The following is a 19,587-nucleotide window of genomic DNA, read 5'->3' as shown; positions in this document are numbered from 1 at the left end:
AGCCTAGGGGCCAGAGGCACAATGTTTCTGACAGCTAACAGACAGAGTTGAGGAAGCACATCATCAGGAAAGGCTACAGCCTCTGCAGTCCTTGAATGCCAGATGCCGTCAGGATTTAAAATTGTTCCTGCGTCTTTGGATTGCACTAAACTATTTCCACACACAGTGAAAGCTGCATCAAAAGTATGAATGCTCTTAATTTCTTATTCAACAAACATTCATTTGTTTACCTTTCACATCATTTGCCATGAAGATGGTGACTAGCACACGGGGAGTGGCTGCAAACATTTTGTTTTGAAGTGATTGACTCAGAACAATGTCTATTGGCTCGGATGCTCAGTGACTGTCTTCTAACATGCATCCGATGACGTGAGCTGTAGCTCATGAAAGCTCATGCTCAAATAAATTGGTTCGTCTCTAAGGTGCCACAAGGCCTCCTTTTCCTTTTGTCTTCTAACAGACTCCTCCTTCATCCATGCACTGCAGCTGCACTGTCACTTTGGTATATGCTGGGAGGAATAAGAGTTAGTGTGGCTTGCAACCACTAAACTACTGGACACCAACTAGGGTTAGGATTAGTGGCAAATCAGTATAGGACCTTCCACAAATACACCATAGTGTTAGGTTGTGTTTGGGGGGTGGGCAATCAGATTGTGGTGTGTTTTTTATTGAAGTTTGGGAGCTGGTCGGTAGCTTGGGGTTTTTGACACTTAGTGTCCCACTTATCTTTCCCCCTCGCCTCCTGAGAGCCCTCTTCCTCACTCCTTTATGTAAAGAAAAAAAAGACCTATCAGTCTCTGTATTGGATCACTGGTACAGCACATCCTATTAGATTGTACATGCCTGAGGAAAGGAGTTTGAGGCACGTAATATGATTTGAAATGTACTTGACTACATTGTACTTCATAGTCCAAATAATTAAATGGAAGGAAGAGAAAGATCTGGACCCCATGCCTGTAAGATTAAGATGGGGCATTACAGGATGAGGGGATGTATAGTGGGGAGGATAGGAAGTTTGTTGAACTAGCTAAGGACGTTGAAACTAAGATGAAAATCTTGGCTTCAATAAAATTAGAGAGCTGAATATATTTCTGGGGAGTAGTTTCAAGAATAACAGATGAGACCTGAAATGGTACTCTATTGTTAACACACCACTATGTACAGACAGAGTACATGAAATATGGCAGAAATAATAAGGAATCAAAGGGATTAAACCTCTTTCAGGCCAGTGCATAAACACACTTCAATGTAAGGGGCTGTCTGAAATGCTCTCACAACTCCTCCCTATGCTAATTCCCTGGAAGGTTTAACATTACGGGACATAGTTTTTGTAGAAGGTGTGGTATAAGATCTTGTGACTGGATGGTATGTGCCAAGTGTGGTTCATGGGAGGGGGAAATAGTGTGGACAGGCCAACAACCAGAAAAAATATACAATCTAAAAATGTAATTCTAAACAAGATTCACAAATTTGACCCAAGATAGTTTGTGAAATCAGGGACACGGAACTCCAAAAAAAAGTAACTTTACATTTATTATATTAAACAATAACATTTCTCTTCTTGTATTAAACAATAAACACATGGCAAAGATTAAAATTAAAAACACCTTTTCCCAATTTGTTATATGATATTTAAAGGATAAATATAACTACAGTAATGTACATATTTGGATAGACTAGTGAATTTCTGGTAAATGCTGCAGTTTCTACTTTATATTTTCACCTTCTTAGCCTGTAACAGACTAAACAGAGTCATATTAAGAGGGACATTAAGGAACATAGCACTGTCATTATACTAACAGCAGAAGGAACCATTTATATTAAGTTTCCCTTTTAAAGTTATTTAGTTTTAAAGGGAAAAGCAGAAGTTGGAGTAAATGAAAATTCTATTTTAAATGACTGCGGCATTTATAACAATTCAGCCTTTTATTTATACATCTTTCAAGTAAAAAGAACCATAAAATAACAACTGATAAAACAAATGTCAGCAATTATTAAAAGTTAACTTGTTTATCCTAAAAAACCCTTAACGTTTCCATCATGTTCAAAGCAGAATTTGTGACAAAATTTCCTTACTCAGAAAATGTAAATGGATTTGATTGTGAATGGGAGGTCTGTAGAAAAGATGTAAATGCTGGACCGTAAAGATTTAACTATTACTATTTGGTAATTTAATTGCGACTGGGATAGGACAATGCATTTATAATTACACAGTCTATTAGCACAGGTCAAAACAAAACATCTGTTTGACAGAACTTATTTTGGAACATTGGAATTAAATAGAAATGCATTTTCTAAAAAAAAAAAAGGGCCACACTTTTAACAGATAAAGCTTGGAATTTCCTTACATTTAAGAACACACTATATAAAACAAAATACATTACAGACTGATCACTTACCCCACTTAAAAATAATTAGGCCAGAGGTTTCATAAGGAAAACTTTGCTGATCATATGAAGTCTCATACAACAGTACAGAAGTACCAGTACATCCCTTAGTATTATCTGTTGCTATGGTAGAATGGTTGGCAGTCCCTACAACAAGAATATTTTGTAAAAGCCTAGTTTCAATTGGATAAAAGTCTTCTTCCATTTCAGTCTGAAATGCAGTGTAGTGTTGCTGTGTGGTAATCAATGGTTGCCATGAGTCACCCCAGTAGCGACTGCACTTCATAAATGCAGATGTATATACTCAACACACACATACTACTATAGAAATCTAGCACCTTCTTTGAGATTGTTTTACATACTGTGGTCTAATGATTTCTCCCTGTAGAAAACAGAATCATCTTAATTCTTTCATTGAAGACAAAAATGCAATGCATAGTCACTTCTCCTAAGGCAAAAATGTAGGTAGAAACTGAGAAACAAACAAAACACAGTTTGAACCCAGAGAAGAGTGACTGTGCAACCAAAATGACAGACAAGAGATTGAGGAAAAAGGCATCTTCTACCACATTTTTACCTAATGTCCAAATATGAAGATATGTGAAAGATTCTTGAATTCAACAATAAAATATTCAACAAAAAACTAGGAGGCAAAGCTTTGTCTAATGCTGAGAGAAGGGAATGAGATGCCTTCCAACACAGACACATGCCAGCAGATTGGAAATGGACAGCAAGTGCAAGTGGACACAGGTGATAATATCCCAACCACACTGTCAAACGCCACCTTGGCAGATTTGTACTCACCTTTGACAGACAAACCTCTCAGGTGTCTCTGACATCTGGCAACAAACACAGCTTGTCGTGCCAATAACAGCATTATTGAATGAAATGACTGGAAGTTAATTTTTTTCTTTTGCCAGAACTTTGAAATTCTAACCACAAAGGTCTCATTTCCCGTTTCTGTATAGAAAATGCACATATGCATATAGACATATATACACATTTTACAGTATATAGTAATATACTATACATTTACTGCATATACACTTTATAGAGCACATATATACTTATATACTACATATAGTTTGTGTGAATGTATACACACTATCTTTGTTATATAATTTATTGAGTATTTACATACAGATATGCCTTATTTTTGTGTGCGTGCACACCAATCTGCTCAACCTGAAGTGAATCTACTTGTGGTTAAGATTTCAGTGTTTGGTGGAAGAAGGAAAGATTAATGTGTTCTGATAAATTTTTGCTTTAGGAGAAGTGGAGTGATTTCTATAAAAAATGTTGCTTCTAAGGGTAGAGAAGAATGAAGATGACTGCTTTCTACAAGGAGAAACTTAGATATTACAGAAAGAAATCAGAGGGACGTTTCCTAGACTTCAGCCTTCTAAAATTTATCCCTTCTCTTTCCAAATTAAAACCATCTCAGAACAGTTTAGGGTTATTGCATGTTTGCAATTGTAAATGGATTAACTACATATTTTCTTGGATTCCTGTTTGGTTAATTTGCTTGACCTTTCGCTACTGGCTCATTCTCAATATTTGGCCACACAAGGCTATATACCCCAGAAGGTACAATCAAAGTTTATACTTGGTTATAATACTAAATATATATATTAGATAAATTCACTTTTCTGACCTCATACTGTGTCCCAAAAACATTAACTATCACAGAAGTAAGAGAAACAAGGTTGGTGAGGTAATATCTAACTGAATATCACAGAAGTAACACAATTATATTAGAAGATTTCAGAGATATGATAAAGTGGCTGAAATTCTTTCTATGGCACATAAATTTTCTGAGTAATCAGGCTCTTTAGCTCATCCACATGCCCCATTTGTGTGCAGAGATCCAGCAGTAGAATTCCTTTATAAATTGGTTTAAAGATACTGTTTCATTTGAGCAGAAGAGAAACAAATTATGTCACTCCCCCCGCCCCCACACTTTACCACACAAAGACCCAAGCTTGAATGCAATCTTGTAACTTTCACTCCTCAGGCCTGGTGTATTCCAGAAGTAATGCTTTTACTCCCTGGGCTGCGGGGGAGGAGAGTGAACCTCCTAATGATAGGTTATGGAACGGCACTGCCAACTTGGAGAAGGTGGCTTGACCCTGCAGTCAGAGGTGAGGGCAATTGATACCATACATTGGAGGAGAGATGAAAGAGGAAATTACTATAAAAGCAGCATTTGCAATAAAAGTAAAATCTTTTAATTGTAAAGGGAGAAAAGCAGTGGCCTAATGTGGCTGTAAAATCAAAGGCATGACCCCTGTGTTCACACTACACTTTGGAAGGGGACTCAGATATTGCAGTTGCTTTGACACAGCACATGAGATTATTCAGCTGCATAAGGAATGAAAAATCCTACAAAGTAGGAACTGTTACTGAAAATGAAAAAAAAAAAAAGAATCTAAAAGCTTTATATGCACAGATACAGGTTTTTAAATTTCATCCTGCATCCCAACAGCCTATTTTTTCAACTTGGAAGAGCTAGATGTGTAAGAGAGGTACTAAGACAAATGCAAAATATATATGTACATAAGACAGAAAAAATACAAGAGAAGACAAAATAAAATAACAAAACTGCAACAACAGCTCAAAGAACAGGGGCAACTATCTCTCTGAAGCAATATGACTGTAGTAAAAGGTGGACTGAGAAAAGGCACATACTGTCTCATACAGCTGTTTCTGATTTGATCTGACTATATAGTTAGGATGACATCTACAGCCCTGCCATGTAAGTATATACTACAGTCAACCCCCTTTAATGGTAAAAACTTTGTATTGATGTTAGGTACAAGTAGATCTAATTTGCTTTCATGAGCTCAGTGTGTCGTGGACCAAAGGAAAAGAGAGTGTTCTGAAACTTGAAATCAGACTTGATAACTTAGGGCTTGTCCATACAGTTAGGTAATGCGCTCTAATGTGCTTTAGAAATCACACCTCTGTAATGTGTAGCACACTAATCAGTCCATGCAGATCTGTCTAGTGCAGCACTGGTTCAAACAGCACTACATTAATGCTCATTAACATAGTGCTTCTTGAACCAGTACTGTGTTAATTCACACTAGGGGTCAACGTGGATCAACTAATGCATAACACATTAGTGTGATTTAGAAATCACACTCACACAGAGTGCATTATACTATCATGTAGACAAGCCCATAAACTCTCCATAATATACTTTACAGAAAAACAGTTATGGTTGGAAGGGACCACATAGGTCATCAAGTACTGAAAGTATGGCAGGATTATTTCCAACAGTGTTCATGGCAGCTTGTTACATCAAATACAGGACAACACAGAAACATATACGTTTTGTTAATATTTAGGGGTCTCTTCTCCCCTCATGATTCAAATTTAAAAGCCCATATCATTTGTAATAACATTAAACAGGAGTGACACACACATTCAGGGATCAGCAACTCTGTACAATGTCTTCTGAAATGACAGGCTTCAGTTTTGTCAAATATATTCTGTCAGAAGACCTTAAAATGGATGTTCTCAATTTAGAGTCGATTTTCAATGCAAATGCAGCATTGTCCTGAGACAATCAATGTTTAATTACATTTCTAGGTCTGAAAACTAGTCATCAGAAAAAATAATCCCTACTGGGATTCTTATGTCTGTGTGAGGAAAGTATCCAGAATGAGGCAATTAGAATGTAGGAATTGTTTGACTGGAAAAACAGGCACTAACATCATTGTGAAAGGAAAAATAAAACAAAACAGGGACACACAAAAATGTAAACACATTACAGAAGATGAAGAAATACAATGCTATCCAACAGAGAATGTTTTACAAGCAGAGGGCCACACTTTCAGACATTCAGAATGTTAACTAGCCAAAATGCACATGTACAGAATTGGGGATGCAAATACAGGTATCACAAAGAACATTTTGAAAATTTGGCCCTAAATGCCCACTCCATTTACAAACAAAACCAAAGCACAAGGCAAGGACAAATGAAGTGCTGAGATTCCTGTAATTTACCAGAAAAGGCAGTTTCTATAAATGAATAATTCACAGCAAAAATACCATAAGTACTCATTTTATATCCGTAACAAGTAAAATACATGTTGTATTACCTCTATAAAATACATGTAACATCCCCCCTGAATTCTGGAAGTCTATAAAAAAGCTGGACATACTGGCCTAATTAGTGCTATCAGTAGATAGGCTGTTTTTTTAAGCCTATCTGTTCTACAAATATTGCTGTAACTTTTGCATGAATATCCATTTATTCTATCTATCTGGCAAATAAATTCTGTGTGAACTTGGGCTAGTTTAAAATAAAGAACTTTCTAGTCTGTACAACAGTTGTATAACTTTTAATGACGGGCAGCGAGATTAATCATCAACCATAATATTTAAAAATGAGAGCACACACTTAATCACTTCCGAGGTAGAGATTGTAACATAGTCAATTGGATCATACAAATAATAGCCCTATATTCTGCCTGTTGGAGCAAATGAAGGGAAAATATGGTTGCAGGGAAGACTGCAGTTCAAAATTAAAATTTAAAAAGTGTGAAATTGTTCAACATTATGTAGAAAAAGCCTCAAACACGATAATTCCTGTCTTCATGCTTGTTCATGGAATTAATCTATATTTCATCCCATGATTTAGAACTGAGTCATCATTTGTCTAATTTACAATATCAGGATCACTCCTTTTAATACCACCATGTACAAATATTAAAAAAAAATTTTATGCAAACAATCATGTTTAAATAAGAAGAAGCTATTAAGTCTCATAGGCTTTGAATTCAAAATATGATTGACTCTACACGAGTTATGTCGCTATGCATCTAATATATAAATAATCAGAGTTTCTTTCATAAGATAAGCCATATCTCACAGATGAAAGGTGAACACCTAAGAAATAATTTGCCCTAAAGTCTTTGAGCTAGGTGGTTTTATGGTCATTGGCCTACTATGAGTAATTGAATAAATGTAACAAAAAGAACTGAAAGCTAAGTGATAATTTTATAAACATACCCTTTTTTTTTTTAACAAGTGTCATTTTCTATAATTTTATTATTCATACTGCAGCCTCAAAACAATGACAATGGAATTCAGGTAATAAAAGCCAGATTCACAAATTGCAGCTTATTGTGTGCAACACTGTCTGCATTATAACGAAACTTTGCTTTCAGTACCTTAGGGTCATACGTTACATTTCTTACAAGCAGTAACTTTTATCTAGGAAGTATAATACAATTTTTACAGTGTGTTTCCTGTGCATTATGTACTTGAAAAGCCATGGAGAGCCCAGTTTGATATAACCAGCCAATCTTGTTATGCTTTGACTTAAAGGTGACTACAATTACTTAACAACATAAAACAAAAATTTTACAAAACCTTTTTTTAAAGGGTTTGACTTGCATTGGGTGGAGCCCAAAGACTTGTATTTAAGAGTTTGGCATATCAGCCTTACTGAGTGCAATAGCCAATTCAAGGTCTTCCTGTTCTTGTCTTCGCAATCGAGCCAGCCTCTCCTGCTCTGCTTTCTCACTCTCTCGCTTTGCCCAGGCCAGCTGCTGCTCCTCATTTCCAAACTAAAAAATAAAAACGGAAACTTGGTTAATAAACGAAAGAAATATAAACTAAGACTGCAGAAATAGTATGCAACATTAAGAAACGTGCATCAAGTAACAAGACGTATAAAGCTATCACTTTTAGGTTGAAACCAGAAATAAACTCATTGGTTTCCCTACTCCATTCACTGATCTTTTTACTTAATACCTTCCTCCTCCCACCCAAGGCATAAACTTTGCATGTTGATGTTGTCCTGCCTGAATCCAGGTCCCAAATGTATACAAGCGAGTGACCAGAAGATCTGGGGATAGAGAGGAACTCTACATCCATGGGCAAAATTACTTGGAAGAGTTTGAGGGTATAGCAGCCTACAACCATACTAAGATGTTAGCCTCAAGCTGACAAAAATTGGAAGCTATTTACTGATATGCCACTACACTGTGAAGTGTTTTCTGTAATAGTTTCTGTAAATGGTGATACATGTTAATAATGAACCTGGAGACTGAAGATTTGTGGGAAGGTTCACCATCCGATCAAAAGTAAAATTCTGCTTTTGCAATTGTCTATAAAATAAATGCAGAGTTTTTCAGGCAGTACAGTAGCAAACAATATAACAGAATCCAAACGATTTTGCAACAAACACTAAAGAAATAAAATACATTTTAATATTCATCTTATTTTTTTTAATATTATCAAATAATTTCAATACATGGAAGCAATGTACAAAATTATTCCAATAATAAGCATCCCTAATATTACACAGAGTTTCACATATTAAAGAAGTGGACATTAAAAACTGATTGCATTGGATTTTGTATAAAATGTTAGAAATATTATTTTCTTATCAAAATAACATTTTATTTTACCTTTAAATAAAACCAATGATTAGTTTTTACTATTTAATCTTTAAGGGCCCACTGTCCAGCAAACATGCACACAAATGTTTGCCGGATAGTAAGTATTTGCAAAACTAGTCCTTAGTTTTGTATTATTTCCACTGTTTAAAAAATTGCTCTGATACTTATTTGAATGTTCAGAAAAATGTATTATTTTGATTTTTTTAGAAGGGAAAAGCAGTGCATAGAATTCTAAATTTCACCTTTGGTTGAATCAAATCTGTATAAACTGTGAATACCACCTCCCTGGTCCATGATAGGACATATCTTTGAATGCAGCACAATACATAGTTGCACTAGCTTATTTTGCTACAGCATCCAGTACAAACTTTGTCTTATCCATATAGCCCTCAATTCAAGAAAGCATATGCTTAACTTTAAATGATAAATAATAACAATAATAAACATGCACTTATCTAGTTTATTATATGTATCATGTACATTTTCCCAAGAATCTACCTTTCCATTACACACTATATCCATGCTTCATATTATTTTTAAACAAACGTATAAGATTACATTTCTTGCAGGTCCAAATTAATAATGTTAATCTATGCCCAATTCTCTCATCTTTTTAGTTACACTGTATTTTATCTTTATGTTATCCTGGCTGTTGGCAGTTCCTCCTGCTATTACTGCTAAAAAACTGATGTCAGAAAAGCAAAACTAGTAATACAAGTGCATTGCATCTTAGCAACTTGACCTTTGAAACCAAGAAACTGTGCAGTCCATTCCTATTACAACTTATTTCAGTGAATAGTAAATAAGGCTTAAAAAGCTCACTAAATTGTAAATATATGATTTTCAAGACAATGAGTGAAACCCTGACCCCAATGAAGTCAGACTACGTGGGGCCAGAATTTTACCAAAGTTTCCTAACATTTAAAAGAAAATCCTAGGGATGGGATTTAGGGTGAAATTATTGTTACTTTTAAAGTTTTAGAGATATAATGAGCTTCAGCTAATTGCTTTTGGTCTCAGATACTTTTTCAACATTTTGAAAAAGTAAGTTTACCAGTGGTGTTCATTCCATAGGATAAGATGCATATTTCTAAAGACTTTTCTAAAAACAAACATGTTTATTTCATACATATCTGAAATCATGTTGTGTGGTTAGAAAAGCTTACTAAAAGAGTGACGTGGATTCAAGACAAAGCAAATCTTGATTTCTGACTAGTGTGGAACTCTTGATGACTGACATTTTTACATTATCATAACGTGCTAGCATGATCAAACATCATTTCAAAAGCATACTTTTGTATCAGTATGAAGATCCCTATTTATTATGTAAGTATAATTTATAATCACCACCATATTAAAAGAAGTTATTTGTTTTTAGAATTTAAACAACATAAGAATGACCATACTGGGTCAGACCAAAGGTCCATCTAGCCCAATATCCTGTCTTCTGACAGTGGCCAATGCCAGGTGCTCCAGGGGGAGTGAACAGAACAGGTAATCATCAAGTGATCCATTCCCTGTTGCTCATTCAAATTTTGATTGTACTTCTTAAATGCTCAAGTCACATGGGTTCTGAAAGTTCAAGTCTGTCTAAATGAACCTTAAATGGTCAGTGTTGGAACGTATAACCTAACAATTCAGTATCATCACTGTTCTATGTGCAGATTGTCCATAAAAATCCATTTTACCAAGCTAAAAATAAATCAGTATAACATTATTATTGCAGTCTATTTTTCCACAAAAGCTAATGTTGAAAGACAGATCTCACATGAAGATTTAATATGCATTATCAGAGGTACTTTCATTTGGTACAAGTGATCTGAAAACAACACTCAAATAATAAAGTATGGATATATTTTTCAAAATATTAGAACAAGTACATTAATGGCCTAGTATAAGTGGACGGAAGACAAATCATATGCAGGGAAAATATGTCTAATATGTGACAAAACTTCATATGCATTGAATAAAGAGCAATCTTTGAGCTTAGTTCCGAATGCTCTCTGTTCCTTGAAAATGAAAATGTGCTTTCTATCAATTGTTTGCAGTGGTGTTGTAGCCGTGCTGGTTCCAAGATATGACACACACAAAGTCAGTGAGGTAATATCTTTTATCGGACAAACTTCTTTTGGTGGAACGAAAAGATTGTCCCTTTGACCAGCTTCTGTTGGTGGAAGGGACAAATTTTACCTTCCACCAAAAGGAAGACTCACCTGGCTTGTCTTTTTCTACTGATCGTAAGATTATTGGAATTCTGCAATTTTTTCTACCAATTATAAACTAGAAATATCTGAAAAATGAACGAACACAATGTTTTGTCAGCTCTCAAGACTCATGTTTTATGTCAATCCAAAAGTCAAGAATGCAATGGAATCACACTCATTAAATCCAATGGATAACAACAACTCAGTAATTCAAACAACAACACTAGAATAACAATTAAAAAACTAAAGGAAATCCTCAGCTTCTCTTTGCTTGTAATCATGCAGAATTCCAACTAACCAACATGGCAATTGCAGATCCTACAGCTCCACACTTCATGTCAGACAACATACTGTAAATGGAGTTGTTTGCAATTTTCATAATCGAGAACAGGTTCCTCCAACCAACAGATAAGCACAATCCTTTCCCTGGTTTATGAGATATCTGGCTTACTTATGACTTCACAAAGCACGAGGTGAAGTATTACTAAGCGTGGAAACGTGATCCTGTGTTGTACACAACCAGAAAGAAAATAATGTTGAATAGAACAGGGAAACAAATAAACCTCTCTTTTTTTTAAAGGAGCACTTAGTGAAGAGATTTCTCAGGGCAATAGAGAGCATTTACAAATGCAAGTTTAAATTTGTTTTATCGGACTAAATACTGTCCAGCAACAAGAGTTAACCTAAGCTATGACCAGCTAAATGATAAATAGTTATTCAGATCCTATTTTTTTTCTACTTTCCAAGGTTGATCCTATCTCCTACAACCCTGATGGCACAGGGGCATAAACACAAACTTAAATGGAAGAAATGACACTGGTTAATCATTTGGTATAAATCATTGATGACTTACTCAAGCCTGCCAGCTAAGAAATATTTGTACTCTGTAAATACAATAATCACCGCTGGGTAACAGTAATTCCATTTTTATGCTTAGACATTACATCCTTGGTCCCAAAAAAAGAAACTAGGTACCATTCAAAAAAATTGCAGATAATGCAAGCTTTGTGTCTGATTTTTATTATGTCACCATTTTGTATACAGTCACAGAATTTAACTGCATACCAACTTTCAACAGACTTTTGCTAATTATGGTAAAGTTTAATAATATTTAGAGCTTTGATATTTTCAGATAAACTAAAGAATTGAGGGCAACTAAAAAAATATGCACAGAGGACCTCAGCTAAACATATATCAGGGAGGAGAATGAGACACGTTTTACTGTGAACTGAAATACTGGGGGAAACTGTTTAAAAATTAATACCACTTGAGATTAAACTTTTTAAATAAAAACCAACACCTACTTAACAGTGAAATACGTCCACCAGATTTAAAAAATAGACTGACTTGGTAATTTTATTGTGTGGCAGTGCAATCCAGAACAAAAAACTTAAACACATGAAAGAAGGAACAGGACGGAGGCTTTGTATGGAACATATTTTCTATTCACCACCAGTAGCATTTAGAACATCTATTCTTATACTACATTTGAAGTCATTGTAAATGTATCTGCCAACACTAGAAACAAAGCCAGGCTTTTTGAAAATTTGGTACTTACTCCCGGAAAGGCACTTGGCTTTGCTGTAAGACCTTTTGATCTTTTCTAATGGGGTGCAATATGGATGTTAATATACTGGTTCTATAAAACAGACCTTACTTTGCTTTGTTTAACAAGGGCTTCTCTATGTAAGAACATAAGAATGGCCCTACTGGGTCAGACCAAAGGTCCATCTAGCCCAGTATCCTGTCTTCCAACAGTGGCCAGTGCCAGGTGCCCTAGAGGGAATGAGCAGAACAGGTAATCATCAAGTGATCCATCCCCTGTCGCTCATTCCCAGCTTCCCAACAAGGATGGCAAACAGAGGCTAGGAACACCATTCCTGCCCATCCTGGCTAATAGCCATTGATGGACCTATCCTCCATTAATTTATCTAGTTCTTTTTTGAACCCTGTTATGGTCTTGGCCTTCACAACATCCTCTGGCAAGGAGTTCCACAGGTTGACTGTGCGTTGTGTGAAGAAATACTTCCTTTTATTTGTTTTAAACCTGCTGCCTATTAATTTCATTTGGTGACCCCTAGTTCTTATGTTATGAGAAATAGTAAACAACACTTCCTTATCTACTTTCTCTACACAGGTCATGATTTTATAGACCTCAATCATATCTCCCCTTAGCTGTCTCTTTTCCAAGCTGAAAAGTCCCAGTCTTATTAATCTCTCCTCATACGGAAGCTGTTCCATTTCCCTAATAATTTTTGTTGCCCTTTGCTGAACCTTTTCCAATTCCAATATATCTTTTTTGAGATGGGGTGACCACATCTGCACACAGTATTCAAGATGTGGGAGTACCATGGATTTATTTAGAGGCAACATGATATTTTCTGTCCTATTATCTATCGCTTTCTTAATTATTCCCTGTATTCTGTTCGCGTTTTTGACTGCTGCTGCGCATTGAGTGGATGTTTTCAGAGACCTATCCAAAATGACTCCAAGATCTCTTTCTTGAGTGGTCACAGCTAATTTAGACCCCATCATTTTATATGTATAGTTGGGATTATGCTTTCCAATGTGCATTACTTTGCATTTATCAACATTAAAGTTCATAAAATACATAATCAGTAATTGAAACAAAATTCCACAGCTAATTCCACTCTCTCTTGTATATGTCTCTTTATGATTCATATTCCAGTGCATACAGAAAACATTGTGACGGGATTGTCAGAACTTTTTCACAAACAGTTACAAATACTATATGGAACCCTTTGTTTTAAGGATTTACTTTTCAGGATATGGTGAAACTGCTATATAAATGTCTTCAACAATTATTTCTGAGGAATGTTTACATCCTGGCTTCCAAAATCAATTACAAAGCAGCCTCCATGCAACAAAAACAGTACATAGATTTTGCTACAAATATCTTGAGAGAAAAGGCACACTGTAGTAAAATAATTTAAAAGAAAACAAATCCTTTTAAAATTGAGTATCAAACTCAAAACTCCTTTATTATTGAGAGAAAATGCCTTTTTACACAGAAATATTAATACAGAACTACAATGGGGACAGCATGAAGGTACTAAGACAGAAGCCAGTGGACAGTAGGTCTGCAAATAAAAAAAAAAAAACTAAGAGTTTGCAGCAAGCAGAGCAGAAAGTGGTTTGCTCAGAGACAATGAACTTAACTTACAGAGCTGAAGTCTGCAAAACCCAAGGAAGAGTCTTTAGAAGTTTTACTTGAAGAGGAAGGAGCAAATGGATCTTTTCCACTAAACGGGTCCCCAAACCCCTTTTTACTTTGAAACGGGTCACTGCTCTCAGCCCCAAATGGCTGGAATGGATCATGGGGCTTGGTAAAATCTGCAGACCCGAGCTGGCTTACAGGAGTACTTTTACCTGGAAAGTTCAGGAGAAGAAAAAAAAAAAAAAAAAAAAAAAAAAGAAGAAAAAGAGAGGTTACTTACCATGGAAAATGCAAATCCCTAAGTAGGAGATTGTCCTTCATGCACTTTTACTGTAATATCATCCTTTCTTCTTAGAATAATCTAAAAGATAACCTGATATCACAGCACCCATTATCCCTGCAAAAGGTCTCAACAGTTGTTTCTCTCTTCATGGATTTTCATAAATGTTATTTGTAAACACTTGCAATAAGTTTATCTAGATTTATGAAAATACTATTGACAAAATTTAAGAAGATAGAAGACCAATATATAAAGGCATTTGATCAAAAATATTTGTCAATTATGACTTGTAGTTAACTTCGCTTGATTAAAGGTAGAGACATTTTAGTTTGATTTTGGGTCTTTCATTAAATAATAAATAAGAATGAGCACTAAGGGCCAGATTTTTAAAGGTATTTAGGGACCTAATGTCTAACAACTTTAAAAATCTGGCCTTTAACGCTTTACATTTCCAAACACTGAACAACTATGTTAAACAATCAGATTTTCCTAAACAATTACTATTATCTGTATATATATATTTTCTTTTCCAGAACTGGTTCATCCATCCACATTTGCAGTGTACAGTATATGCACAATGAGGAAAATAAGTTGGTGAGGAAACAAAGAATTGTTTAATTGTGTTTGATTGTGTAACCCTTACCCTTGTTAAGCACTTATTCTTATAAGCATTGACACTGACTTTAATGAAGTTAATGGGATTACTTGTGTAAGTACTGACAAGCCTGAATAAAGGTTCCATATTCTAGCCTTGATATTCAAATTCTTGATATTAAATATGCATTAACATTTTTCCAAGGGCATTTTCCTGAGCTAAATAATAAACCAGGTAAGAATAAAAACTGACATGGTCTCCTAAGATAGCATTCCTCACAGATGTACAAACAACCCTTAACTCAGCTCCCCTAGAAACAAATATCTGACTTGACCCTTCTTGATATAAAAGTCAAATCAGTTACAAAGTACATGGAGAAATTTAAAAAGAGAACTCCTGGAAGAGATTCCAAAGGATAAAAAACAGCACAAATTAGGGCTCATCAATACAAAACTTAGTTCACAGCAAGCTGGGGTGTAAATCTACCCGGCACTAGCCTGATGTGCACTGTATTCATGTGGAATCTGCTGCTGTGCATTAAAAGTTCAGTACTGCGCTCTGAAACAGGAGCAGATTATGTTCTTGTCTACACAAGGAAAAAGCCTGCGTTAATTCCCTGAGTAGTCCAGGATGGAACTTTTAGTGCATGGTAGAAGGGTCCACATGGATACTTAGGGCTCACCTACACTCTGAAGTTAATGAACAAAAGGAGTGAATTTAACATGAATGAGAGTGTCCCCATAGGGGTTTAATGCAGAGTTTACATTAGAGGACTATATTAATATGAATTAGGAACCTTTTAGTTCGCATCTGTAGCATCCACACAGTGCAGCATTTTAGTCTGAACTGCAGGGCAGTGTAGACAAGCCCCAAGTGTTTGTATAGCCCTTTTTTAATGCCCTTGGTGCATATAAAACTATGAATTCCAGACCTTCCTTATTTTCTTAAAGCTCTTTTATCCAAGGACCACACAGATCAAATTTTCCTTAGTTTATGAAATCCGAAGGGAACAAAGACATTTATTATCAGCTACTGCTAAGAAAGATAAAGAAGACTAGAATACCTGGTATTCTCAGATGGTTTGCCCATTCAAAGTAGTAACCAGGCCCGCAAGATAAGATCTATTTTGACTCTTAAAATCATTTGTTTGGAATCATCCAGTCCTTTGATATGTAACTTAATATGAATTCTGTAATACATTCACTCCAGGATGACCTTATATAAAAATAAGAATTGAGTTCAAGCTCCAAGTATTTTAGAGGATATAAAAACATGCTTTATAATAGCTAGGTGAGTCAGTCTTATGTCCTCTCAGAATGCACAGTGAATCAGTAGGAGGTGCTGATGACTATTATTCAGTGCACACAACATTCGGGGAAAATTAATGCAGCTTAAAACAACAGGGGCTGTCTCAGCTAAAAAAATTAATTCCACAACAATATAGTATTGTATGGTTCAGATTAATTTTAGAATCATAGAATCACAGAATACAAGGGTTGGAAGGGACCTCAGGAGGTCATCGAGTCCAACCCCCTGCTCAAAGCAGGACAAACACCAACTAAATCATCCCAGCCAGAGCTTTGTCAATCCTGATCTTAAAAACTTCTAAGGAAGGAGATTCCACCACCTCTCTACCTAACGCATTCCAGTGCTTCACCACCCTCCTAGTGAAAAAGTTTTTCCTAACATCCAACCTAAATCTCCCCCACTGCAACTTGAGACCATTACTCCTTGTTCTGTCATCTGCTACCACCGAGAACAGTCTAGAGCCATCCTCTTTGAAACCCCCTTTCAGGTAGTTGAATGCAGCTATCAAATCCCCCCTCATTCTTCTCTTCTGTAGACTAAACAATCCCAGTTCCCTCAGCCTCTCCTCATAAGTCATGTGTTCCAGTCCCCTAATCATTTTTGTTGCCCTCCGCTGGACGCTTTCCAATTTTTCCACATCCTTCTTGTTGTGTGGGGCCCAAAACTGGACACAGTACTCCAGATGAGGCCTCACCAATGTGGAATAGAGGGGAACGATCATGTCCCTCAATCTGCTGGCAATGCCCCTTCTTATACAGCCTAAAATGCCATTAGCCATCTTGGCAACAAGGGCACACTGTTGACTCACATCCAGCTTTTCATCCACTGTAACCTCTAGGTCCTTTTCTGCAGAACTGCTGCCTAGCCATTCGGTCCCTAGTCTGTAGCGGTGCATGGGATTCTTCTGTCCTAAGTGCAGGACTCTGCACTTGTCCTTGTTGAACCTCATCTCATTTCTTTTGGCCCAATCCTCTAATTTGTCTAGGTTCCTCTGTATCCTATCCCTACCCTCCAGCATATTTATCACTTCTCCCAGTTTAGTGTCATCTGCAAACTTGCTGAGGGTGCAGTCCACGCCATCCTCCAGATCATTAATGAAGATGGCCCCAGGACCGACCCTTAGGGCACTCCACTTGATACTGGCTGCCAACTAGACCTGGAGCCATGGATCACTACCCGTTGAGCCCTACGATTTAGCCAGCTTTCTATCCACCTTACAGTCCATTCATCCAGCCCATACTTCTTTAGCTTGCTGGCAAGAATACTGTGGGAGACCGTATCAAAAGCTTTGCCAAAGTCAAGGAATAACAGGTCCACTGCTTTCCCCTCATCCACAGAGCAATCTTATTTTCTTTCTACTGTTGACTGTGTAAAAAAATGTAAAAATATATTGTCAAAGCTTTAAAATTAACACATTCCAATGTTTACTTATATCAAAATCAAATATTTTCTAACCTGTCACAATCACTTGCCCTCATTAGCTGAACAGTAAGTTTAAAACGTTTAAAAAGTGAGGTTTTTTTAGTTATGTGAAGGCAACGAAAAATATTATTACAACACTTTTATGCAACCTCCGTGCAACAGCAGAAGTTGCAAAAAACAAAAACCCCACCCCCTAGACATACACACACTATTTCCTTGAAACTTTCCAAACAAATTAATATTAGAATAAGTATGAGAAATTTGATCCAAAAAGGAATTTATAAGATGCTAAAAAACATAGGTTAGGACGTAATAGCTTTTATACCCTTAACTACAGAGTTGCTCCAGCAACAGTACCATTTTATAATGATTCTACATAAAGAGAACCCTTTTGGTTATGTCATTTGAATATCAGAAAGTTACACCATCAGAAACTAGTTCCAAGAATTGATTGCCCATTGAAATTTTATTAATATTTTGCATCTGCATTTCCTAGTAAATAGGGTGGAAAAATTATCATCTTGACAAAAGTACTTATCGGTGACTCCTAAATATTCTGAGTTGTTTATAAAGGTATAGAAAGATATTGCTGTTTTAGGTATTCTGAGACCATCAAAAACCCTGTACTGATAAGTGATATCTAATACTGAGCCTTGGTCTACACTACGAGTTTAGGTCGAATTTAGCAGCGTTAGGTTGATTTAACCCTGCACCCCTCCACACGACCAAGCCTGTTTAGTCGACCTAAAGGGCTCTTAAAATCGATTTCTGTACTCCTCTCCGGCAAGGGGTTTAGCGCTAAAATCGACCTCGCTGGGTTGAATTTGGGGTAGTGTGGATGCAATTCGACAGTATTGACCTCCGGGAGCTATCCCAGAGTGCTCCATTGTGACCACTCTGGAGAGCGCTCTCAAATCAGATGCACTGCCAGGTAGACAAGAAAAGCCCTGGGAACTTATGAATTTCATTTCCTGTTTGGCCAGCGTGGTGAGCTGATCAGCACAGGTGACCATGCAGAGCTCCTCAGCACAGGTGACCATGGAGTCTCAGAATCGCAAAAGAGCTCCAGCATGGACTGAATGGGAGGTACTGTATCTTATCGCTGTATAGGGAGAAGAATCTGTGCAGGCAGAACTTTGTTCCAAAAGACGAAATGCCAATATATTTGCCAAAATCTCCAAAGGCATGATGGACAGAGGGTACAACAGGGACACACAGCAGTGCCACGTGAAAGTTAAGGAGCTGAGGCAAGCCTACCAAGAAACAAAGGATGCAGACGGTTGCTCTGGGTCAGAGCCCCATACATGCCACTTCTATGATGGGCTGCATGCAATTCTAGGGGGGGCCCCTACCACTACTCCACCACTGTCTGTGGACACCTGCAAGTGGGGAGTCTCACGCAACAGGGATGAGGATTTTGTGGAGGAGGAGGAGGTGGTTGAGGATAGCGCACAGCAGGCAAGCGAAGAATCCCTTCTCCCCAGCAGCCAGGAACTGTTCATCACCCTGGAGCCAATACCCTCCCGAGGTGGGCTCCCGGACCATGAAGCTGGAGAAGGCACCTCTGGTGAGTGTACCCTTGTAAATATAATACAGGGTTTAAAAGCAAGCGTGTTTAATGATTAATTTGCCCTAAAGACTTGGGATGCGTTTGCGGCCAATATAGCTACTGGAAAAATCTGTTAACATGTCTGGGGATGGAGCTATGGGTACCCAGCCACTCCACCCCAGAGGACTGCCCACGCAACAGAAGGCTGGCATTCAATAAGTTTTGAACTGTAGTGTGGCCTTGTCCTT

General features: G+C 36.9%; 1 protein-coding gene across 5 annotated transcripts in view; it reads right to left on the bottom strand.

Moving 5' to 3' along the window:
- Nucleotides 1–1,515: 1,515 nt before the first annotated feature.
- Nucleotides 1,516–19,587, bottom strand: part of EPS15L1 (epidermal growth factor receptor pathway substrate 15 like 1) — an 85,175-nt gene continuing 67,103 nt past the window's right edge. For 4 of the 5 annotated variants that reach the window (XM_084614726.1, XM_084614727.1, XM_084614728.1 and 1 more), the window contains 2 exons: nt 14,192–14,397; nt 1,516–7,966 (listed from right to left, as the gene is read on the bottom strand). In XM_084614726.1, coding sequence (XP_084470852.1) covers nt 7,820–7,966; nt 14,192–14,397 — 353 coding nt within the window. In that variant the 3' untranslated portion in view covers nt 1,516–7,819. The remainder of the gene's footprint in view (nt 7,967–14,191; nt 14,398–19,587) is intronic. The other variant, XM_084614729.1, reaches the window with a different exon arrangement.

The sequence above is a fragment of the Lepidochelys olivacea genome (assembly GCF_965140295.1).
Source record: "Lepidochelys olivacea isolate rLepOli2 genome assembly, chromosome: 25".
NCBI classification, from domain to species: Eukaryota; Metazoa; Chordata; order Testudines; family Cheloniidae; genus Lepidochelys; species Lepidochelys olivacea.
This window is presented reverse-complemented; position numbering and strand designations above follow the sequence as displayed.